The sequence below is a fragment of the Haliaeetus albicilla genome, chromosome W (assembly GCF_947461875.1).
Source record: "Haliaeetus albicilla chromosome W, bHalAlb1.1, whole genome shotgun sequence".
Classification (NCBI taxonomy): Eukaryota; Metazoa; Chordata; class Aves; order Accipitriformes; family Accipitridae; genus Haliaeetus; species Haliaeetus albicilla.
In genome coordinates, this window is record NC_091515.1 from 33,470,891 (window position 1) to 33,496,903 (window position 26,013).

Consider the following 26,013-nt stretch of genomic DNA (forward strand, 5'->3'; position numbering starts at 1 on the left):
CCCTGCTCGTTTGGAAGTAAGGTGAGCGGCTAGAAGGATTAAAATGGGTGCCCAGATGTCTGTGGAAGAAGGGGCAATTGTACGAATGCTTTCGCATATCCTCTCCGTGAGAGGGATTAAGTATGATTCAAATACTTTACGTATGATGCTGAAGTGGCTTAAGGACCATGGTGCTCCCACTTCGAATGTAGAAGTCTTTGAAGTTAAAAATTGGGAAGAAATGGGAAAAGTAATTTGGGACTTTGTATCACGTGGGGACGTGAAGGCTCAGAAAATCTCTGCTATGTGGAGATTGGTGCTGGAAACATTGAAAGCCCTTAAAGCAGAAAAGGAGGTGGCTGCCGCTGCAAAAATTTCAATTGAAGATACCCCAGAAAAAAAGAAAAGCGTGTGTGGCGAGGTGGTAAATAATTTGGACAGTGATGAGGAATTAAACACCGAGGGAGATGTCATTAATGGAGGCAACGATCAACCTTTAAGTAACCTGCCTCTCGAGCAGAGACCTATCCCCTCTGCACCTCCCTATGAGGCAGATACATCCCCCGGAGAAGCTATTAAAAAAGCAATGGAAGGACATAAATGATAAAATGTTAACTGAAGGTCTAAATCCTGTGGCTTTTCCAGTTACAGTCAGGCAGAATGCCCCAAACATGTGGCAACCTTTCAGTTGGGATTTAATAAAAGAAATACGGAAAACAGTAATGGCTAATGGACTGTCTGCTCCGTTTAGTCAGGCGTTATTGGAGAATATATTTTCTGGTCAAACTTTAAAGGGCTTTGATTGTACACAATTGGCTACAATGATTTTAACCCCGACTCAGCGTCTAAAGGCGTCTTCTAAAGGCGTCTGCAATGCTCTTGCAACCAACGTTAGCTAAATATGTGTCCACGTAGTGCTATGTTTTTGAGTTCAGTATGAGAAGAATGTTGATAGCAACAACTGAAAACAGCAGTGTATTAAGTAGTGTTTATACTAAGTCAAGGATTTTTCAGCAAGAAGGCTGGAGGGGCACAAGAAGTTCAGAGGGGACACAGCCAGGGCAGCTGACCCAAACTGGCCAAAGGGGTATTCCATACCATATGATGTCATGCCTAGTATATAAACTGGGGGGAGTTGGCCTGGGGGGCAGATTGCTGCTTGGGAACTATCCGGGCATTGGTCAGCGAGTAGTGAGCAATTGCATTGTGTGTCACTTGTTTTGTATATCCCAATCCTTTTATTATTATTATTGTCATTTTATTATTGTTATTATTATCATTATTAGTTTTTTCCTTTCTGTTCTATTAAACTGTTCTTATCTCAACCCATGAGTTTTACCTTTTTCCTTCCAATTCTCTCCCCCATCCCACTGGGTGGGGGGGTGAGTGAGCAAGTGGCTGCATGGTGCTTAGTTGCTGGCTGGGGTTAAACCATGACAGACAGAAAAAGCCTACCAGTTATTTTTACCTCAACACCAGCTGAAGCATCAAACACTGCTACTGCTTCATCCAGGACTCTCAAGTAATATTCAACTTCCACTGTAAAGTCCACATAATCTAAAAAACAATCTTCATTTTATACCATCATAATTCAAACAGGCAACATCAACAGATCATTACAATTATTTTATTTTTTCATTTTTTTTTATTAAATTGTATCAAAACAACCTTGTCTTCACTTTCAGAGAAATACACCCATCAGTCCTTGAAACACACAAGACTTACATTGCAATCCCAGAACTGAGAGCAATTTAGTGTGGAAATATCTGAGCTCACTTTAAACAAGCTGGATTAGGCACCATCAAACAATAATTGGCCAAAGCTGAACAGAGCTCAGTATAGGACTTTTTACTGCATCAATTCAACCAATTAAATATCGCACCATATTTAAAACTAAGTCTTAAGTTCTATGACACCCCACGTCATCTACTCTCTTCTAATAATGTGAGTACTGCTAAAGCGTAGTACCTGGGGTGTCAATCAGACTGATTCTGTAGTCTTTCCAGTCAAACATAACAGCAGCAGACTGAATGGTAATACCATGTTCTCGCTCTTGTACCATAAAATCTGTCACTGTGTCCCCATCATCAACATCTGTGAACAGGAAGCAGAATTACAGTTGGGTATGTAAATAATTAAAAAGCTGAAGTTGTCTTAGAATAAAGATGGAGAGAGATTTGCAAATACTGTCTCTTTTGTATAAGCTATGAAAACTAGCTTTTTTCAGAAAATTATAATGTCAGCTAATTTACTCAGGCTCCCTTTCTAGGGAACAAATGCTCTGTAAATCAAAGACAAGTAATTCCAACAGCCTTTTTTGTTGTTCTTAATCCTAGGTAACACTGTGAGAAACTTAAAAATTAAAGCAAAGTCCAAAATCATGAACAAACTACAGTTTTAAAAAATCTGGCTTCACTCATTGTATGGAATCTGACTGACACTTTAAAATTTAGTAATTAAAAGTTAATTAAGTTAAAACTAAACTTAAGTTAAAAAAAACCACAAACAAGTAAGAGGTTTTGTTTTGTTTGTGGTTTTGTGGGTTTTTAAAAAATTTTTTAATAAAAAGAGAAGCACTTCCACATTTTCAAATAAACAGGCCACCAAGTTCAACTGCTCCACAAACCTAACATCTTCTAACATTCTCATACACAGTAGAGAACAGGGAATTAAATTTAAAAGGTCAAAAGGTAGCACAAATGGAGGCTGCTGTGACCCTTTCAATCTTTAAGATTTTTGTGAGAGTTGTTGAAGCAAGGAATTCTTCCTGTGTTATGGCTTTCAAAAGAAATGGTTACTTTTTGTTAATCTGGTTTCTTTACAGGTCAAAAGAGAACTGAAGAAACAGCTTTACCAGAACAGCCAGTGAACAGTATGTAAAACAAGAACCTCTAATTAAATGTTAAATAAATCATAATGCACTAAAAGTAAAAGAAAAATATTAATCTATGATCTCTCAGAGTACAACTGCCTTAGAATATAAAGTGCATTAGAATTTCATATTGCAGCACAACTTTGAAACAACTGGCTTCTACGCTAAGTATTCTACCAACAACCTCTAACTACATTGCATATTACTGTATACTATTAAGTCTCTCAAAGCTACTGAAATACAAAACCACCGCCAAGTGTTCTTATGTATCCAGAATAATACAGCATTTTCTCTGTCATCATAGTTTTCCTTACATCAACGTGAGCCATAATGCCAATGTTACGGATTCTGCATAAAGTGAAAACATTACCTTTACTGCAGTAATTTTTTTATTCAGTGATGTTGTTATTTGCATAAACAATTAATATTCACTGAGAATAGCACACCAGATGAATAACATTTTTCCTCTGTTGCATAACTGATACAGCATACATTCTGATACTGAATTATGTTAGTACTGAAATGGTGGATTTTTTTCAGATAGGTAGTACTCAAAAGTTTTGGAAGAGGTTTCCATGCTTCACTTCTGGGGAAGGCCACTTCTTGGCCTCATTCTGCACCCACCTGCCCTCCCCACAGACAGAAACAGCCCCTCCACCCTCTCGTCCATCCCAATCCCTAACCCCTGGTGCCTGAAACAATCCATTACACATATACCCTTTATGCCCCAAATCTAGCATCCAAGTTCCCACAAAGTTGTCCTTGATTCTGTTCAGCCAAATCTTCCTTTCTGAAGGACCTCACCCAGAGGCTTCCAAAACTGCTTCACTGGCTCTGCGCAACACAGGCTTGTGATCAGCCCCCATATTCACCATTAATGCTAGCTGAATTTGCCCTAAGGACAGAGGTAGTGTTCCAAGGGAACTTCACCCCCATGCCATTCCTTTGGCAGCTCAGCCCCTAATTACCTTCCCCTTGTTACTAAGGCCCTCATCTAACATGGCTGAGTGCTCCCATGAACACAAAGTATACAGCCCTGCCCAAGGTGGTGGTCTAGTTGCCAAGACATTCCTTCCCCCTTGCTCAGCTCCCAGCAACCACCATGGATTTGGAGCTTCCCTAAGAGGCCAATTTTGGTTCTGCTGATGTAAACAAGAGAATCGCGTTTTATCAGTCCAATACCTCTCTTGACACTGCTTTGGGTTTGTGTGGTGGGGTTTTTGGTAGCGGGGAAGGGGCTGCAGGGGTGGCTCCTGTGAGAAGCTGCTAGAAGCTTCCCCGACTCCAAGTCGGACCCACCTCTGGCCAAGGCCAACCCAATCAGCGACAGTGGTAGCGCCTCTGAGAGAACATATTTAAGAAGGGAAACCTACAGTGGGGGAGGAGATTGGAATGCAAGATAAACACCTATGCAGATACCAAGATCAGTGAAGAAGGAGGGGGAGCAGGTGCACCGGAGGAGGTGATGCCCCTGCAGCCCATGGTGAGACGGCAGGCTGACCCCCTGCAGCACATGGAGGTTAATGGTGGAGTAGATGCCCACCTGCAGCCTGTGGAGGACCCCACACCAGAGCAGTCGGATGCCCCCCAAAGATGGCTGTGACTCCATGGGAAAGCCTGTGCTGGAGCAGTCTGTGACTGAAGATCGGCCTGCAGAAAGGACCCATGCTGGAGCAGTTCGTGAAGAACTGCAGCCTGTGGGAAGGACTTACATTGGAGAAATTCATGAAGGACTGTCTCCTGTGGGAGGGACCCCATGCTGGAGCAGGGGAAGAGTGTGAGGAGTCCTCCCCCTGAGGAGGAAGGAGCAGCAGAGACGATGTGTGGCTAGCTGACCCCAATCCCCATCCCATCCCCCTGCACTGCCAGGGGGAGGAGGTAGAGAAAAACCAGGAGTGGAGTTGAGCCAGGAAGGAGGGAGGGGTGGGGGGAAGGTGTTCTAAGGTTTGGTTTTACTTCTCATTATCCTTGTTTTGATTTTATTTGTAGTAAAGTAAATTGATTTTGCTTCTTCCCCAAGTTGAGTCTGTCTTTTGCCCATGACCATAAGTGGTGAGTGATCCCTCCCTGTCCTTATCTCAACCCACAAGCTTTTCTTTATATTTTCTCCTCATCCCACCGGGGCTGGGGGGGGGGGGGGGGGAGGAGTGAGCGAGCAGCTTCGTGGTGCTTTGTTACCGGCTGGGCTTAAACCACGACAACACCAACAACTGTTCTATACTGAAATGTCAGAAGGGTAAAAGTAAGGAAGTAGTAACTTTAATTTAGAACACGCACATAAACTATGCACATGATAGGCATAGTAACAACCCATGACTTTTTATCACATACTCTGACTGGCAGTTACATCTGAAAAATAAGCTAGCATGACGTACCTGGATATATGAGGATTAATGACAGAACGCAGAGACTTAACATGTCCTGGAGACAAACAAAACAAAAAAATAATTTGTCAGACTGATCCCAATGTAGAAATGATAGATTTTAACAAAATTAAATATATTTAAGAAAGCTCCTAAAAAGCTTATCCAAAAAAAGATTCAGAGCCACAACTCATGACAATCTGTAATCCCTACCACCTCAAATTTCTAAAGATATGTACTTCATTTTCAACAAATCTCTCTCTCTCTCTCAAAAAAGAGAAACTCTTCAAAACAGCTGTAATTTAGAAACAATAGGAAAAAGCCATTACAGAAAAGTATCATCAGCACAGTAAAATCTTACTCTGCAGAAGCAATAACAAAACATACCACAGTTCAATACAACTGTGATGCTGACATTCATCTGAACTGGCTGTTAAATAACAAATTTCAAAAGTCATTTCTCCTTTAAGTACTGAAGCTAGACAGCATAATTCTTGGGTAGAAAATGTAAACTGACCTAGGTTAAGAAAACATGGGACTGAGTAGTTTTAAATTCTTATTTTCTTGAAAGATATTTCCTCTCACACCCTATTTAGTTGGAAAATAAGCTGCCAAGCTAAATTTTTATGAAATTAATCTATAATTTAGTTACTCAAGCCATTTAAATTGTGTTTCAGGAACTCACTTTCCTAGTACTTTAGTTTATCTTTGATAGGCCAAACAGAATTCAACAATATTTAAACTAACATTCCTTCACCATCTACATATGATCTCTTTCATCAGAAAGGCATTAAAGAGGCATGTTATAGGTTAACATCTTGATAAGGAGAAAGACTGATATTACCAGAAGCAAGGTAGCAGGCTGGAAATTCACCAACATCCCCCTGATAAAAACTCCAACACACACTGCCTTTTTCCCTCCAGTTTCTAAAATAACACATTAGTATGTTTGAGATTTCTTGCTTGTCTGAGTCCTGATATCTTCTTGTGTATGGAATGAACCTCTGCCTCCACGTGACACACTGAGGTATTCAGCACAACAAAACTGGGGATAAATACAGTAGGCAGCAGTGACATTGCATAGACAACTACATAGAAACAGTAATACATAGCAACACAGACTGTGTTGACATTAGCAACTAAGAAGAGTAAGTCTTCTCAGGTACATGACTGCAGGTTAAAGACTTCTGCTAACATACATAGTGCTGAATCCCATTAATTTTTTTTTTTTTTTTAAGGAAGTTGGTTACCCACCAATTACCAATATTTTCTTCCTATCTCCATCTTGATTGAAAACATCATGGAAAAAGCAGCCCTGACTCCCATCACTACCTTATGTCAATCGATTTCTATTTAATCTCAGTGCAGCTACTCAAAAACAAGCAAAAATTCTTTTTAATTGAAATTTTGTTTTCCAAGTATCTTATTCTTCTTATTCTCTTTTATCCTGAGTCTGCAAAGAAAATACACTAATGGTAACTTAAAACTTCTTTCTATTTAATCAGATTCCTGTCTTTTTTCCCTTGTCCAACGTGCTGGTTATCATCAGTTACTTGATAACCAATTAATATTTCAGGCAACTGGACAGGGGTTCCAGCACACTTCACAGCTGACCCGACTTCTTATACATCTATATATTTTCTTTTTATTTCCTAAAGGCTTTATACCATACATCTACTGAGAAAACAGCAGCAATACAAAACACTTCTTTTCAGTCCTTGAACCTTTTAACTGCTCTGTTTGCACTTCATACACCAAATTCTATAAATAACGACCAAAAGAATACAATAATACACAATTCAGAAATTATTCTTACTCATTTTTAGAGTAATCCCTACTATTAAGAAAATAATTTAAACTTATACCTGGTGGAGAATTGTAGTTTCTTAGACTGCAGTTTTGCTGTGTCACACTTATGACTCTCATTTTTGTCTTCCTGAAACGCACATGCTTAAAAGGAAAAAAAAAAAAAATCATATAGAAAAGTTATCATTATAAATAATTACTTTGTAGGTATATTTTTGCCAATTACAGAAAAATAAACTCAAAAAATATCTGCAGGAACCGATACTGTTGCCAGATATTTATATAAGCTCAAAATACCAGCTATTTGGAAGCAGAAGCATGACAAGGTTTAAAGCAAGTCAAACCCCAATATTATTTAGGAAGTCCAGTAAAAATCTATGATAGCATCAAAACAAGTTGTCAGTAACCATAATATTTTAAATGCATCTAAATTTTTGTGTAAATAATATAAATGTAACAATGAAAAATGTTAGGCAATCAAAATCACAGGTAACTAAAAAAGTTTACAGAAAAATTACAAACCCAAGTTCCACGTTCTGACTTACATGAAGCCCAATTCCAATGTGAAATTACGTGTTCTGTTTGGATACCAATTTTTAAACTAAAGAAAAAAAAGTTTACTCAGAGTAACCTAAGTATTTCTTTTGCTCACAGACAAAGTACCAAAATTTGAGAAAAAGTTTATCTCATTGCACAACTTGATAACTTCAATGCGTTCACTGAAGATTTCCTCATAATTCTCAACATTCTGGCTCCTGTCTCTAAAGCTGTTCTCTGCCAAGATAAGTAAACATTTTACAAAATGTTTATGACAGAAAGCAGGTAACTATACTACTTCCACGTAAATCAATCATGAAACTTATTTCAAGTTAGATCAGGTTACTGTTTTTCAGGTTACTGCTTTGCAGGTTAAATCAGTGTCAGATCTGTAAAAATAACATTATTAAGCCTTAAAAATACAGTATAACTGTATGCCCACAAAACACTAAATATATTTCTCAAAGAAATTTACAACCAGTAAAGCAAAAAAGTTAACATCAGTTTACACTCACGCTCAAATAAGCTCTAGAGTCCTGATTACCAATCAGTGAAGCATAAATAGCTCTTCTGATCTTAAAGGAGGTGGGTCAGGGAAAAGTACATTTTTAGAACAGAAATAAAAGAAAATATTAAATACTATGAGCTTTTAAGCATCGCCAAAACCACTGCGACACAATGCCCAAGTGCAGAAGCTCCAAAAATATTCCTAGCTAATTACTGTTTATTTAAAGAGCCAGCAGTATACAGCTCTAGTGATTTTATGCTTCATGGTGGAGTTTCACGATAAAGGAAACTTGCACACGGCTCACTTCCACCTCCTCATCTTATGAGACAAATATCCGTTTTCTACAGTCACCGCTACAGTTTGCTGAACAGGAAAGCAGGGAAAGAAGTAGTGCCTTTATACTATCAATTTTAAGTCCACCTCACCGAGCTCCACGAGCGGCCCAGACAGCCGTTTCCCGGTTACACAAACGGCGCCTCGCAAACTGACATTCCCCTACCTGACGTATTACGAACCACTTGCACGTTACTCAGCTGTCCCCTACATTATCTTCTGTCTCTAGATGAAGAACTTTAAAAAGGCCAAACCTCGACTTACAGAGCAGAACGACACCCGGGGCTGTGACGAACACTAGCCCAGCCCCAGCCCGAACAGTCGCGGTACTACACGCTGCCGGAAGGCGCGCTCCTTCTTCCTTTCCCCACCGGCCCCACCACCTAACCGCCCCGGGTTCCGTCCTCCCGACCTGACCTGACAGACCCAGGCGGCAAAAAGCGCCGTCCCGGCCTCTCCCGTTCCGCTTTTTCTTCTTTCCGGCCCCGCCAAGTCGGGCGCGAAGCCCTCGGGGTACGTGGACCACCGCCTCTCCGCCAAGAGGAACCAAAGCACCACGAGGGAGCGTTTCCAGCCGGGGCCGCTTCTCGGTCGACCCGCCCTTTTCGCTGCGGAGGAGGCCGCTGGGTCTGCGGAGTGCGGGGTTGCTGTCATGGTGGGGGCGATGGTGGCTGAGCTGACCCTGTTGTCCTACATTAAGGGTGCCGCCGTCGCGCTGTGGTCTGCTCAGGCTCCCGCGGTGTGGGGCAGCGCCGGCCCCAGCTGTCCGGTCCTCAGCCGCCATTACCTGCTCACCGCGCTTCCTTGTGCACACAGCCGCAGAACGAGTACATCGAGCTGCACCGTAAGCGCTACGGGTACCGCCTGGACTACCATGAGAGGAGGAGAAGGAAGGCCAAGATCTACCACAAGCAGCGGCATGCTGAGAAGATTCAGATGAAGAAGACGTGAGTACCTGCCTCATCTCTGACGCTGTCCAGTCATCCTTACATTTGAAGGGTGAGATTAGACGTTAATATATTTAAAAAGAACTACTTATTACTTGATTCATACATTATACTTTTAATAGTGCTCATTTGTAGGAGAAAGTGGGTTTTGCCACAACGAAGACATTTCTGGCTTCCTCTCTTAATGGATGTTTACCATTAGCAGTTAACGATTTTGCTCCTAAAAGCGTTTCTTAAGATAAGTGTTAATTAGTAGTAGCGATGACTGATGTAATTATGACCAAAAAATATGAATACATTTACTTAAGGTTTTTACAGCAACAGCTGTATTAGTGTAGTAAGAGACAGCAGGCATTTTTTAAACGGTGTTAATGGAAAAAGTACAGTAACATACACAGTGTTTGAGCAGAACATGAGGCTTGTCTTCCAGGATAAATTACAATATCAAGCACAGATAAAAAGAAGCATTTTTCTGAGAATGTTCTCTGTTGTTTAGAACTTGGAATCAAAGCTATTAACAATATTCATTTATTGCTAATGAACTTAATATCTATCCACCCTGTTGTTTTTGTTGTTTTTCAAGAGTAGACAGTTGTTTTTTTCTGCTACTTGTAAAGGTATTGGGTTTGTTAACTAGTTTGTTGGTCTCCCCCCCCCCCCCAAATTAATGAAATATGACCCCTTTTACACACATACACACATGTTCCTCAGATCTGTAAGCATTGATATAAAATCTCAGAAGAGTAGTATTATGTTGGTTTTTTTTCAGAGAGGAAGGCTACTATCTCTCAAAGTGCTTGGCTTTGAGAGTTAGGCTGCTTGTTCTAAGCCATTCAGAAATTCCTCAGTAAGATGAATGTCTCGTGTCCCTATCTTGACAGGAATTGACAAGCTTTTATGCACTGTGTAGTCCGTCAATTGTTATATTAAGTGAAATTACTAGTTTACCTTGAAAAGTATTTAGGATTTTTCCTTAAGTATAAACATGTACTTGTTTACAAATATCTCTTTTAAAAGAAAATTTTGAGCAGATACAAGCTAAGTTAAAAGGATATTGTATCTAAAAATGTACTTTTTTTCCCTACTCTTAATACTGAGTGGGTTTTAAAAATACTGGTTTTCTTTCCTTGCAGCATTAAAATGTATGAAGAGAGAAATACAAAGGAAAAGAATGATGAAAAAACACCTAAAGGAGCTGTACCAGCATACCTGCTGGACAGAGAGGGCCAGTCCTGGGCTAAGGTTCTAACATTATTAAACAGAAAAGAAAAAGCTGTAAGTAACTGTAATAAAATTCAGATACTTACTATTACTTGTGACAATGACCACTTTGTGTTGCTGATGCTCAGGTGACTTGCAGCCTATAAGCAAAGTCTAAATATTGATATTGTACAAAATCTGAAACCTTGAATTATTGAATAATCTAGGACAAAGTAAGCATATGCAATATCTTGATCTTTCCTAACTTTAATGCTAGTTAAAATAAGTAGCTATGAGTTGTATAAAAAGTATGGTCTACCACTACACTTTAGGGAAATTTTATTTTATGCTTTGGTTGTCCCCTTTCATGTAGCAGCGCTGCATGTAAGACTATTGACTTTTTCTTATTTTTCCCCTCCCCTCCAGGGGAAATGGGAGGTTCCTGTGCCAAAGGTCCATGCACAAGGAGAAACAGAAGTTTTAAAAGTGATTCGTACAGGAAAGAGAAAGAAGGAGGCCTGGAAGAGAACGGTTACAAAAGTTTGTTTTATTGGAGATGGCTTTACTAGGAAGCCTCCTAAATACAAATGATTCATTCAACCAATGGTAATGTTCTTGAGACTTAAAGAACATTTAAGTAATAATTCTTTTGACTTACCACTTTGAGTTCCTGTGGTAAGGAAACTGTATTCTATGATAATGCACTTGATTATTACTGATGTAGAACATTCTTATTAGTTTCCTTGCAGAAATCTAAACTTAGAATAGCCTGAGGGTGGGGAGATGCCCCTGCAGTCACAATCTGCATTGAAATATCTCAACTCTTACTACCATAATTCAGACGATGCCAGTGAGTTAAAGCTACCAGCTGTCAAATTAGCATGGGAAGGTCTTTAGCAGAGGTACTTTGAATAGCTTTTCAAATTGGAGGCTTCTGTCTTTTTCAAGATGCTGTGATTCTGTCAGCTGCAGAAGTCGACTCTGTTCTAGGACTCCAGAACTCCCTCCTTGTGGCTTGTTAAGTAAGCTTGAAGCACAGAGGTGACCGTATGCAAGGGAAATGCTATGCCTCCAGCCTGGCCTTTTCTTACACGGCTGCAGGAACAGCATGTGGGCTCTAGCTGCCTGGCAGTGCACAGGAGGAAAAATTAGATTCACTAAGATAGTGTATTTTTTCTATAAATACCTGTTCCTGTTTCCTTAGAAGAATCAACAGAATCACTATACAGGCTGCCTGTTGGATTGTACCTCATTACTATTTTGACAGTCATCTTACACAGAAGCCTTGGATAGATTTTTATTGACGCAGAAAAGGTTTTGGTACTTAGTGGTAAAGTCCCCTTTATAAAGCACAGGTCACTAGATAGAAAGTGTTATAAGAGATGGGTATTTAATATTTTACAGTATGTGAGAGGTTTTTCAGTTTTACAAGAATAAAGGAAAAATTTCTAGTCTTAAAAAACAGCAGCGCTATTAAATGCTTTACCATAAACTCCTAATTTCTTCATGGAACAGAAGCCATCTGAGGTAGCAGGTATTCTTCTTGTACTACTATTAAAAATTGGCATCCTGAAAATATACATAGAAAGCTTTATCTTGTCATTAATCAGGTTTTTAAACAAATCTGGCATTCTGTAGTAGGCAGATAGCATTCTGTATTCTAGGTGTTTCATTCTTCCCAGTCTCTTAAAACATATAAAGCTGAGGACACAATGCTAAAAGTGTTAAGCTAGATTAGTCGTGAGGGCTTAAAGCAAATATTAATTTGTTCTAATGCTCCTTATGCAACAAGGCTTACGTTTCAAGAAGGCACGCATGACACATCCTGAATTTAAAGCTACTTTTTGCCTACCTATCCTTGGTGTAAAAAAGAATCCTTTTCCTTTGTATACAACACTGGGTGTAATTACCAAAGGTACCATCATCGAGGTGAACATGAGTGAGCTTGGCCCTGCGACAGAAGGGGGCAAAGTTATCTGGGGTAAGTAAGTAGTTAAACTAGCTCTACTGCAGAACTACTTTAAAAAGTTTTAAGTCTTTATTGTCTGATGTATTGTCAAGACCACATCCTATAAATTGTCATAATTGATCCATTGTTAAATGTTAGGTTTGGGCTGTAGTACAAGCAACTCCTAGGCAGCTCTATACATGCAAGTTTTAAGTTTTAATCTTAGGCTTTCAGTTCACACTTTCAACATCAAATTAGTTGAAGTTCAGAAAAAAAGACCTAACTTGCTTGCTTATGTCTCGCATTAAGTAGTGCTACAAGTCTATAAAGACCTAACTATGTGAACTATGAACACTCGTATTATGTTTTCAGTGAAAGTTCTGTATAGAAGTATATTCATAGGATGAGATGGACTTCTTTTAACAGCGAGGTTGACTTGAACTATAGCAGAACCTATGACTAGATATAAGGAAGAATTTTTTTACAGTGAGGGTGGTGAAACACTGGAACAGGTTGCCCAAAGACGTGGTAGATACCCCATCCCTGGAAACATTCAAGGTCAGGTTGGATGGGGCTCTGAGCAACCTGATCTAGTGAAAAATGTCCCTGCTCATTGCAGGGGGGTTGGACTAGATGACCTTTAAAGGTCCCTTCCAACCCAAACTGTTCTATGATTTTTTTTTTTTTAATGTACCCATAAATCTAAATGATACATTTATAAAAACAGTCTGAATAAAATATTTTGAGAACCTAAGTTTGCAGCTCAGCAGCAAGTACATTTAGATTTCAAAATGCATTTCAGTTTTGGAACAGGAATTTCCTACACTTCTAAAGCGACTTGTGGATTGAACTTGCAAACATAAAAAATTCTAATTTATTATATAAACTACTTGTTGTGGTTTGTAGGGGTCAATTATATGGAAATTAGTTACTGGGCCTGAAAGTAGCTCATGGTCGCAAGAGCATTCCAGACGCCTTTAGAAGACCTTGAACAGAATAAACAAGAAGATAGAAAAAGAAAGATCCCAATTAGAAAAACACAGGTGCACATTCCATGATAAAGGGAACTTGGCACAAACAACCTCAATTCGGCAGTTTATCTTGACCAATTAGACTGAGACAAGTTTCGCATGCTCTAGTTAATATAGCCAATTATGTCCTGTATTTATGCGCATGTACAGAGTGAGTATAACTAACTGTATCTTATGTTTATATGCGTGTACAGTGTCGATATAACCAATCACATTTTATGCTTGTGCGCGTGGACACCAAATGCTTGCATGCAGCAGCCAATCAAAGCTTCTAAGCAACTTAGAGAATTGTATAAGAATGATCAGCTAGGCTCAATAAAGTGGCGACTTTAATCATCATATTGGTGTCCTGTCGTCCGGTCCCGCATGGAATAACCCTACATCTGGCGACCTCCGACGTGATCCGGTAAGGAACAAGAGGGGAACGCGACTGAAAAGGCGGGGAAAATTGCCGCGGATGCCGGTGGGCTTAGAATAAAGCGCCGGGCTGCTCGAGAGAAGCAGGAATCGTAAGCTTACGTGATAAAAGGCAGCATGGGTTTCGCAGCATCTGCGAGGGAAAAGGCAGCCGTAAAGACATTTATGGGGCTGGTTGAAAAAACAGAGATGGATATTAAAAAGGACTCGCCCGTAAAGGAGGTGAGCGGTCAGGGGAGGAGATGAGGTCTACGCTTTCCAAAGAAGAAGAAGCGGTAGTTAAGCTCCCCCAACATATACTCTCTGAGAGAGGCATAAAATATGATAAAGCTTGTTTAAAGCGGCTTCTACAATGGAGCAAGGACAGAAACCTTTTAATTAGTGTGGGTACAGCTTTTGAGCTTAGTACCTGGAAAGCTATCGGAACCTCCCTATGGGATGAAATTAGTGACGGGTCTAAAGAAGTTAAAGGTCTTGCAACTTTATGGAAATTGATTAAGACAACTCTGCAAGAAATGAAAGCAGATCGTAAAGCGTCTGTGTCTGCTTTTGCTGCTCTCTCTCTCCAACCGCAAGCAAAAAGGAAAAGCGGGGAGAAAAACATAATGCAGCGAGAGAGACTTTTTGGAGCTTGTCCGCCTGCTCCTGTGCCCTTGACTTCTGCTCCACTCCCTGGGACTGCCGATATTAATCAGCCATCTGACAGTTCCCAAGCCTCCCTAACCATACGATTAAAGGAAACCCTACAGAATCAGGGAGTGAGTAAAAATCTGCCTACGAGAAAACAGCCCCCAGATACCACCGTTCAACATGAACAAATTATACCTAGCATATACCCTGATTCAAATAATGCAAACGAGGATTTGGCTACTATAATACAAGAACAAGAGAAAGCTAAAATACATGCTGAAGCTCACGCTGCAGCGCTCGCGGTAGCATTACGACCGATGGTGCAACAGGGAAAAGGAGACTGCAGCCCACACAAAGACCCCTCCGCGTGTCATTGGTGTGGTCAACCGGGGCATTTGAGACACGCGTGCCCCCAACGCATAGCAACGCAGCCTCGATCTGTGCCAGCACTAACTAACAGCAGCCGGTCAAACTTTCCTGGGGTCTGTAACAAGTGCGACAAGTTCAGACACAAAGCCAGCAACTGTCGATCAAGGTTTAAAAAAGACAGAACGCCGTTAACACTATATCTGGGTTTGCAAGTTGTGGAAGCCTCTGTTTGTCCACAAAAGCTGTCGCTACACAAAGACATACGAAATATACATGATGTACAAAAACTTGTCAGAGACCTACAGTGGATTCGGCCTTATTGTGGTATTACAAATACAGACTTACAGCCGCTGCTGGATTTATTGCGGGGCAGCGATAGCTTAACTTCTACAAGACAACTAAGTGCACTGGGACGGCAAGCCTTGACAGCAATTGGACAAAAAATCACATCATCCATGTCTGGCAGATACGTTCCTGATTTACCCATAAATTTGAAACCTTATGCTGAGATTGATATGGAACACACTGACTGTAGTAAGCAGCATGATAGTGACACCGGTGATTGATCCACATCGTTTAACGCCATGGGACAGTAAGAATGTTTGGGTGTCACTAGCTAAAGCTATTAATCAAACCTCTTTTTGTGTGTCATTGGCATTACCTGAACAGTCTTTTATTCTTGTGTATTTTATTAGGTATAATGTTGCTTTTACTGTGTTTAATTAATTGTGTTCATAGATCTTTGCAAAGGGCAATACACCAGGTATTAATTGACAAAACCAAAAAAGCGGGATTTGTATATCTTCAGGATGGATCCTGGAAATCTGAAGTCGTTCTGTCAGAGGGGTCAGTACAGGTGCTTGAGCTATTAGCCGTATGCTCTGTTTTCAAAAATGGGATAAACCACCTGTCAACATTGTTTCGGATTCTCAATATGTCGTTGGGATAGTCAAACATATGCATAGATCCTTGCTAAAAACTGTAAGTAATAAGCAGCTGTTTATGGCACTTTTGAAATTATGGATGTTATTAGAAAGACGGACAGACTTATTTTTTATCAATCATATTCGTAGCCATACAATGTTGCCGGGATTTATTGTGGAAGGTAATGCGTGCGCAGATCGACTGGTAGTAGCCAATGCAAACATCTGTTTTAATACACCCAAACCTGATTTGTTTGGACAAGCACTGATATCCCATAAATTTTATCATCAGTCGGCAAAAGCGCTGAGTAAGCAATTTGATCTCCCATTGCAGCAAGCCAGAACTATTATTGCTGCTTGCCCTGACTGTGCGAACATTCCAAACTTACAACCACAAGGGGTGAACCCCCGGGGACTATCACCATTGCAAATTTGGCAAACAGATATTACGGAGTATCCCAGTTTTGGGAAATATAAATACGTTCATGTATCTATTGACACATATTCGAACCTTATGTGGGCTACTCTTCATGTATCAACTAATGCCAGATCCGTAATTAAGCACCTTTTGGCAGCATTTGCTGCCATGGGAGTGCCAACAGTAATTAAAACAGACAATGGCCCGGGATATCGCGCGCAGTCATTAGAAACATTTTTACAGCTATGGTGGGTAACTCATAATTTTGGCGTACCCCATAATTCTACTGGTCAAGCTATCGTTGAACGTGCACATCGGACCTTAAAGGATCGTTTAAACATTTTAAAAATGGGGGAAGACATGCGGCACTGTACCCCCCAAGAGTTAATAAGCAAAGCACTATATGTTTTGAATTGGCTACAGCCACATGGTACTGAGGATCAGATCCCAATTACTAGGCATATGTGTGGGAGCAAAAATGTTGATAAAAACCAGCCACAAGTTTCAACATTCGATCCAGTTTTACAGCAATGGCAGGGACCTTGCAAGTTATTCACGTGGGGAAGAGGGTATGCTTGTATTTCCACAGGTAACGAACAGCCCCATTGGATACTGGCGAAATGGGTCAAGCCATGGATTGAGCAATCAGATGTCACAAACAACTCAGAAGATAGGGAACAAGAGGCAGTAGAGACTTCAGCAGGTCCCGAAGCCCTAGATAGACTGCCTAGACAAATCACGACGGAGACCAGCAGTCAGTGCGGAAATTAAGAACGCATGTGAAAAACACAGAGTACGGTGCCGGCCCTGGATATGCATCTTAGTGCGAGTGGGTGAAAGGGATAGAAAATTTTTTGTGTGATCATTGTGATAGAAATTTAACTAACCAACTAACCTTGTGTGAGCGGGCAGAGGATTTTTCAATAGATCGCTTACTGATTTTGGCTTTGTGTATAACTATTCGTATAGAGAATAAGCAGCTTAGAGCTATTGCAGCAAATATATATGATTTAATGTTGATCGGCATCTGGCGAAACATTACTCATAAGAGCCGAGTGTGGAAGTAGTATTAAGATACCCCGATATGTAGTCATTTATGATAAAGACCAAAAAAAAAAGAAAAAAAAAGGATTTGGAAAAGCAAATGGTAGTGATAATGATTGCGATGACCTTAGTCACGGGATCTGTATTTAAAATTGACTGATTTTTGTCTGTCCTTAGCTACACCAGGGGATCCTTTTCACATATGTCTAATTGGGTATCCAGACTTTAACCCTAAATTTTACAGCTCATGGTACAACCAGACTAATTACAATATAGAATTTGAGAAATTCAACATGATGACAACAAGCGATGTGGTGATGTGCATAAAGATTGGCGAAAAGTGGTGGCCCTCTTTGATAGGAGCTAAACAGCAACAATTGTTTGTGGAAAACCTTCTGATTAGTGCGAGCTTGCCCCTTCAGGAATTGGATCTAATGTTTTCTTTACCCCCAGCTGAGGTAACCCATATTTCCCATTTAGAAGATTGTCGATATCTCCAATCACAATTACAACCATATAAGGGTATAGGAGTGATATTTTTTGGGGGGACACCGTTTTGGTAAAGAAGGAGAAAGAGCGATCAGGGTCAGACTTTATAGGATGGCAGAACATAACAGGGTTACCTTTATGGCCTGACATTGATACCGCAAGTTTGGAAGTAAATACCGCGGGGGGAAAGTTGTTGCCCCCAGGAGTGTTTTTGATTTGTGGAGATAGGACATGGGTGTGAAGAGTTTGAAGGAATGTGTTGCATGAACCTGTCGGACCATTCTATAAGCATTCACAAACAGTTAAGTCAATTACAAGAGAACCTAAACAAGATCGGATACTATACTGACCCGTTTAGTGACTGGTTAGAATCATTGGGGTTTGGGCCTTGGATACGGCAAACATTAAAGCGGTCGATTTTCTTGGTGGCTCCTATATTCATACTCTTAGCTATTATCCCATGTATGATTCGATGCTCGTGAATGATGATGACTAGATCTGTTAATGCTCTCTCAAAAAAAAAAAAAAGAGGAGTAGGGAATCTCCACAAGAAAAGTTAGCTAAAGCCAAAATTAGAGGTAAGGTCATGGTTTTAGTTAAGAATCTAGAAACAGGGCAATGGGAAGGTCCATTTTCATTAATAACCTGGGGGTGAGATTATGCTTGTGTTTCCACAGATGCAGGCCCACAATGGACTCCCGTTCGATTTGTACGACCATCATCATCTAGAACATCCTAGATGGTGCGGCAATATGAATACCACCTCAGCCAAAAACTAACGTGTAGGTCACCTTGGCTAAACATAATAGGTCAAGATTCTCTGTGCATTGCAACCGCATCACAAAGCCCATGAACCAATAGACAGGATGGCTATGACTTGTGCAGTGCGCCTGGCCAGCGAGCACATGCGTCATAGGTTGCAACTGAGGCGGATTTTGGCACCTGCTGGCCACGTGTGCTGAAACCCGTTCCTCTGCAAATGTATAAATACCGGGATTTTCCAAAGAGCATCGGGCTGGTGTATGGCAAGGCCATCGTTGCCTCCGTGGGGACGCCCATGGAAAGCTGGCACCTACCGATTGCTGGGCTGAGTTTGTGGAGCAAGACGGCACAAGAATGTACAGATGGTCCGTCCTTGTATGTTGCAATGTGTTCAAAAATTAATTGATAGATCAAGTAAGGCTGTGTTAATTGGAAAAAAAACAAAAAAGGGGGAGATGTAGGAGTCAATTATATGGAACTTAGTTACTGGGTCTGAAAGTAGCTCATGGTTGCAAGAGCATTCCAGATGCCTTTAGAAGGCCTTGAACAGAATAAACAAGAAGACAGAAAAAGAAACTACTTCAAGCTTTTGTAGACATTTAATTCCCTATTCTCTTTAGGGAAATATGCACAAGTAACAAACAGTCCAGAAAATTATGGCTGTATTAATGCAGTTCTACTTGTCTAAGTTGTGTTTGATACTAAGCATTAGACATGGGCTCCTGCAAAATCAGTGCAGTTTCAGCAAGTTTGCAAGATCTCTGGAACCTTCAACCATTCAAGAACATTGACCTGACCCCACAAGGTGGTGAGGAACTTTTAAACGTGCCAGAAACTGACTGCTCAGATTTTTATATTTATTATGTTTGCTCAGCTGAACACTGTCCAAATGAAGTGATTCAATTTTCATGTTTTGCTAATGTAGTATGGATTTGATCTAAACATTCTTGGTGTTTTTACAGTAAATATATTGTATAAATACTTATTCAGCTCACATTCCTAGCGATGGGAAATACAGCCACTGTCTCCCATGATGGCCTACTGTAATAGCTAAAGGTACAGAGGAACAAATTAACTTGCATTCTGCTTCTGGGAAAGCAATAGAATTGGAAGAATGCAGCTATAATCTTACTGCAGACTTGTATCAGAAATTAAACACTCAGTTTAGTACTCACCCCTACAGGAACACAGGCTTAAGATCATATCAGCAGTGTGGGAGTGCAGTGGGGAAGGTAACTAGAAGAGACTAGAAGAGCAGCTATTTATTTTTTCCTGTTACCTCCTTTCTCCCCTTTGCCTCTGTGACTGCATTAATGGAAAGAATAAGGGCTGGGGGGTGTGGCATTGTGGTTCCAGGCAAGAGAAGAAGTTTCAGAAGTTTAAGTTTATGAAGTTGTAGGGGTTTTACAATGTGAAATTTGAGAATGGCATGACAACTGTGATACCTACAACTACTTGTAGCTATCTTGGTTGCTTTAAGAAACATTCAAGAAAAACTAAAGTCCCAAGCATCAAGTGATCAATGTATATTTAGCTTACATCCTCAAAATACAAGAAACAAAAGCTGCTTCTAAACTGGAAGTTTTCAGTGATGCTGTATAATAACTGCATCAGTAATCTTCTAGTTGAGAATTTGGTGGTAACAAACTTAGCACAATCTACCACTACAAATACACACACCATTTTATATTCCTACTCTTAAATAGTACTTTGCTTCAAGCCAAGGAACTTTTAACACAAATTCCAAGTCAAATCCAGTTTATGAAGGCACTCTTACCCCTCAACATTGTAAAAGGTAAACTTTCAAACAAAACTTTAAGATATTTCAGAAGCCAGGATGTGAATAGGTTTTGAGGTTTTTTTGCATTAACATAGATTAAAGTTTAAGACTAGAGGTGGTCACACATGCAGTAAGCCACAGGGACAGGCAGGTTATATAGGCAGGTGATTATAGAATCACAGAATAGTTAAGGTTGGAAGGGACCTCTTGAGATTGTCTAGTCCAAGCCCCCTACTTAAAGCAGAGTCAACTACAGTAGGTGTCTGAGGGCTGTGTCCAGTCAGGTTTTGAACATCTCCAAGGATGGAGACCACCACCTCTCTGGGCAACCTGATCCAGTGTTTGACCACTCTTACAGTTTAAAATGTTTTATGTTTAAATAGAATTTCCTATATTCCAATTTGTGCCCACTGCCTCTTGTGTCCTGTCACTGGGCACCACTGAGAAAAGGCTTGCTCCATCTTCTTTATACCCTCCCACTAGATATTTGTATACAAGGGTAAGATCCCTCCTGAGCCTTCTCTTCTCCAGGTTGAACAACTGCAACTCTCAGCCTCTTGCATGACAGATGCTCCAATCCCTTAATCATCTTCATGACTGTAACAGTACTTCCAGATCTGGAACTCTGGCCAGAAGTCAAGCTAACTGCTTTTGTACCAGCTTTGTAACTTCTCTTACACTGTCTGATAGAGGCAGTACTTTAACTATACCAAAATTTTCTCCACTTACAGGCTATTTTGTTAGTTCAACACATTGCCCTAGTCTAGACTTAGTAACTTACTATGATTTTTACTTATTTGTGTAGTGATAAGTGATTTGAAACTAAGAGAGGGTCAGTAGACAAGACAGTAAGGCATTTGCTTGGAGAGAGGGCATTTTGTCAAAACAGATAAGCCTCCGTTTAAGTCCTTGTTGCTTTACCCTTTACTGCATGTTAACAAATAACATGAACAGAATACTTTAATTTTCTATTACACAGTGCCCCCCTCCCATAAAGTACAGCTGTCTTAAGAACATTACTACATTTTGTGTTATAAAATACATGACTTATTGACTGAATAACAATTGTTACACTTAAGACATTTTAATGTACCGCACTATAGGGAGTACGTTACAGCATTTCTAGTTGGCTTGTCTATAACAAACTACATTAATAACTGCTAAGTTTATACCAACTATGTAGGGTTCAGTTATAGGGAATTTAGTTATTGGGCCTAAAAGTAGCTCATGGTCACAGGAGCGTTCCAGACGCTTTTAGAAGGCCTTGAACAGAATAAACAAGAAGATAGAAAAAGAAAGATCCCCATTAGAAAAACACAGGTGCACATTCCACGATAAAGGGAACTTGGCACAAACAACCTCAATTCAGGGGCTTATCTCGACCAATTGGACTAAGACAAGTCCTGCATGCTCTAATTAATACAGCCAATTATGTCCTATGTTTATGCGCATGTACAGAGCGGGTATAACTAACTTTATCTTACGTTTGTGCGCGTGGACAGTACCGATGTAACCAATCACCGTTTATGCTTGTGCGCGTGGACACCAAATGCTTGCATGCAGCAACCAATCAGAGTTTTTAAACAACTTAGAGAATTGTATAAAAATGATCAGCTAAGCTCAATAAAGTGACGACTTTAATCATCATATTGGTGTTCTATCGTCCGGGCCCCGCACGGAATAATCCCTAAACCCTACATTTGGCAACCTCCGACGTGATCCGAAGAGGAACAAGAGGCAACGCTACTGAAAAGGCGGGGGAATTGCCGTGGACCACGGTGGCTTGAAAGACAGCGCCGGACACTGCTCGAGAGAGGCAGGACACTGCTCGGGAGAAGCAGGTAAAATCGTAAGCTTACGTTGATAAAAAGGGCGGCAAGGGTTTCGCAGCATCTGCGAAGGAAAAAGCAGCCGTAAAGATATATATGAGGCTGGTTGAAAAAACAGAGATGGATATTAAAAAGGACTCGCTCGTAAAGGAGGTGAGCGGTCAGGGGAGGAGATGAGGTCTACGCTTTCCAAAGAAGAAGAAGCGGTAGTTAAGCTCCCTCAACATATACTCTCTGAGAGAGGCATAAAATATGATAAAGCTTATTTAAAGCGGCTTCTACAATGGAGCAAGGACAGAAACCTTTTAATTAGTGTGGGTACAGCTTTTGAGCTTAGTACCTGGAAAGCTATTGGAACCTCCCTATGGGATGAAATTAGTGACGGGTCTAAAGAAGTTAAAGGTCTTGCAACTTTATGGAAATTGATTAAGACAACTCTGCAAGAAATGAAAGCAGATCGTAAAGCGTCTGTGTCTGCTTTTGCTGCTCTCTCTCTCCAACCGCAAGCGAAAAGGAAAAGCGGGGAGAAAAACATAATGCAGCGAGAGAGACTTTTTGGAGCTTGTCCGCCTGCTCCTGTGCCCTTGACTTCTGCTCCACTCCCTGGGACTGCCGATATTAATCAGCCATCTGACAGTTCCCAAGCCTCCCTAACCGTACGATTAAAGGAAACCCTACAGAATCAGGGAGTGAGTAAAAATCCGCCTATGAGAAAACAGCCCCCAGATACCACCGTTCAACATGAACAAATTATACCTAGCATATACCCTGATTCAAATAATGCAAACGAGGATTTGGCTACTATAATACAAGAACAAGAGAAAGCTAAAATACATGCTGAAGCTCACGCTGCAGCGCTCGCGGTAGCATTACGACCGATGGTGCAACAGGGAAAAGGAGACTGCAGCCCACACAAAGACCCCTCCGCGTGTCATTGGTGTGGTCAACCGGGGCATTTGAGACACGCGTGCCCCCAACGCATAGCAACGCAGCCTCGATCTGTGCCAGCACTAACTAACGGCAGCCGGTCAAACTTTCCTGGGGTCTGTAACAAGTGCGACAAGTTCGGACACAAAGCCAGCGACTGTCGATCAAGGTTTAAAAAAGATGGAACGCCGTTAACACTATATCTGGGTTTGCAAGTTGTGGAAGCCTCTGTTTGTCCACAAAAGCTGTCGCTACACAAAGACACACGAAATATACATGATGTACAAAAACTTGTCGGAGACCTACAGTGGATTCAGCCTTATTGTGGTATTACAAATACAGACTTACAGCCGCTGCTGGATTTATTGCGGGGCAGCAATAGCTTGACTTCTGTAATACAACTAAGTGCATCGGGGTGGCAAGCCTTGACAGCAATTGAGCAAAAAATCACATCATCCATGTCTGGCAGATACATCCCTGATTTGCCTATAAATTTATATGTATATAATTCAGTTAAGGAAGTTGTGGGAAATTTGGGTCAGTGGGATGAGCGGCGGGAACAAAACCCATTGGTAATACTAGAATGGATATTCTTGCCTGCTAGCATGTTAAAAACGGTAGTCATTAGAATTGAAGCTCTGGGAATGTGCATTCAAAAAGCAGGGGCAAAGGCGACACAAATTTCAGGGAAGCAAATGGACAAAATTATTTTACCTATGTCACTTTATATTGTGAATAATGCCATGATGAAAAATGACTGCCTTACAGTAGCTCTGATGGGCTTTAAGGGGGAAGTGGATAATCACTACCCCCCTCACCCATTGTTTAAAACAATGTTAACAATGGAACCACACTCTATTTGCAGTGAAAAGCCGCTGGAGGCGATTACCGTTTTTACTGATGCTAGCAGCAGAACAGGTAAAGCGGGATTTGTATATCTTCAGGGTGGATCCTGGAAATCCAAAGTCGTTCCAGTTTTACAGCAATGGCAGGGACCTTGCAAATTATTTACGTGGGGAAGAGGGTATGCTTGTGTTTCCACAGGTAACGAACAGCCCCATTGGATACTGGCGAAATGGGTCAAGCCATGGATTGAGCGACCAGATGTCACAAACAACTCAGAAGATAGGGAACAAGAGGCAGTAGAGACTTCAGCAGGTCCCGAAGCCCTAGATAGACTGCCTAGACAAATCACGACGGAGACCGGCAGTCAATGCGGAAATTAAGAACGCATGTGAAAAACACAGAGTACGATGCTGGCCTCGGATATGTAGCTTAGTGCGAGTGGGTAGAAAGGATAGTTAATCATCAAAAACAAAAAAAAAAGTTTGTGTGTAACCATTGTAATAGAAATTTAACTAACCAACTAACCTACTAACCTATAACTAATCGTATAGAGAATAAGCAGTTTAGAGTTATTATAGCAGAGATATATATATATATATATGATTTAATATTGATCAGCACTCGGTGAAACATTACTCTTAAGAGCCGAATGTGGAAGTAGTTTTAAGATACCCTGATATGTAGTCATTTAATCATCCAAAAAAAAAAAAAAAAAGAGTTACTTAAAACTAAAATTAGAGGTAAGGTCATTGACTTAGTTAAGAATCTAGAAACAGAGCAATGGGAAAGTCCACTTTTTCATTAATAACCTGGGGCAAGATTATGCTTGTGTTTTCACAGGTGCAAGCCCACAATGGACTTCCGTTCAATTTACACGATCATCATCATCCGGAGCATCATAGATGGTGCAGCAATATGAATACCACCTCAGCCAAAAACTAATGTGTAGGTCATCTTGGCTAAACATAACAGGTCAAAATTCTCAGTGCATTGCAACCGCATCACAAAGCCCATGAACCAATAGACAAGATAACTATGACTCGTGCAGCGCGCCTGGCCAGCGAGCACATGCGTCATAGGTTGCAACTGAGGCGGATTTTGGCACCCGCTGGCCACGTGTGCTGAAACCCGTTTCTCTGCAAATGTATAAATACCGGGATTTTCCAAAGAGCATCGGGCTGGTGTACGGCAAGGCCATCGTTGCCTCCGTGGGGATGCCCACATAAAGCTGACACCTACTGATTGCTGGGCTGAGTTTGCGGAGCAAGACAGCAATATGTTTCAAAAAAAAAAAAAAAAAAAAAAAGAGGGGGAGATGTAGGGTTCAGTTATAGGGAATTTAGTTATTGGGCCTAAAAGTAGCTCATGGTCACAGGAGCGTTCCAGACGCTTTTAGAAGGCCTTGAACAGAATAAACAAGAAGATAGAAAAAGAAAGATCCCCATTAGAAAAACACAGGTGCACATTCCATGATAAAGGGAACTTGGCACAAACAACCTCAATTCAGGGGCTTATCTCGACCAATTGGACTAAGACAAGTCCTGCATGCTCTAATTAATACAGCCAATTATGTCCTATGTTTATGCGCATGTACAGAGCGGGTATAACTAACTTTATCTTACGTTTGTGCGCGTGGACAGTATCGATGTAACCAATCACCGTTTATGCTTGTGCGCGTGGACACCAAATGCTTGCATGCAGCAACCAATCAGAGTTTTTAAACAACTTAGAGAATTGTATAAAAATGATCAGCTAAGCTCAATAAAGTGACGACTTTAATCATCATATTGGTGTTCTATCGTCCGGGCCCCGCACGGAATAATCCCTAAACCCTACACAACTATGCAAGATGATGTAAACAGCCTATTCTACAGCTTTTTTATAAAAGTCTGATGCATAAGCTAATTAAGTACAGGAAATTATTTTAATAGGCAAAAGATTTTTCAATTAATAATCTTTGAGCTTTTAAAGCTCCTTGGTAGCAGACGGATTGTGAAATGATGCTAGTTCTAGTGAAATGAACCACTTTAAAACATGCCTCCTGGATAGCACAAA

The 26,013-nt window shown here is 40.7% G+C and overlaps 1 protein-coding gene, 1 long non-coding RNA gene and 1 pseudogene across 2 annotated transcripts; 2 read left to right on the top strand and 1 right to left on the bottom strand.

The window, feature by feature from the left end:
* Nucleotides 1–1,006: 1,006 nt before the first annotated feature.
* Nucleotides 1,007–7,326, bottom strand: LOC138683299 (ribosome-releasing factor 2, mitochondrial-like). Its single transcript, XM_069774920.1, has 4 exons — nucleotides 6,059–7,326; nucleotides 5,227–5,272; nucleotides 1,948–2,073; nucleotides 1,007–1,518 (listed from the first exon to the last, which is right to left on the bottom strand). Exons 1-4 carry the CDS (start codon nucleotides 6,092–6,094, stop codon nucleotides 1,406–1,408), a joined length of 321 nt encoding a protein of 106 aa, XP_069631021.1. The 5' UTR covers nucleotides 6,095–7,326; the 3' UTR covers nucleotides 1,007–1,405.
* A 1,459-nt stretch (nucleotides 7,327–8,785) lies between these two features.
* On the top strand, nucleotides 8,786–11,151 carry LOC138683597 (ribosome biogenesis protein NSA2 homolog; annotated as a pseudogene).
* A 14-nt stretch (nucleotides 11,152–11,165) lies between these two features.
* LOC138683517 (uncharacterized) lies at nucleotides 11,166–26,004 on the top strand. The gene is made up of 3 exons (XR_011323017.1): nucleotides 11,166–12,526; nucleotides 20,840–21,540; nucleotides 25,808–26,004. It is a non-coding gene; the product is annotated as an uncharacterized lncRNA (long non-coding RNA).
* The last annotated feature ends 9 nt before the right edge of the window (nucleotides 26,005–26,013 follow it).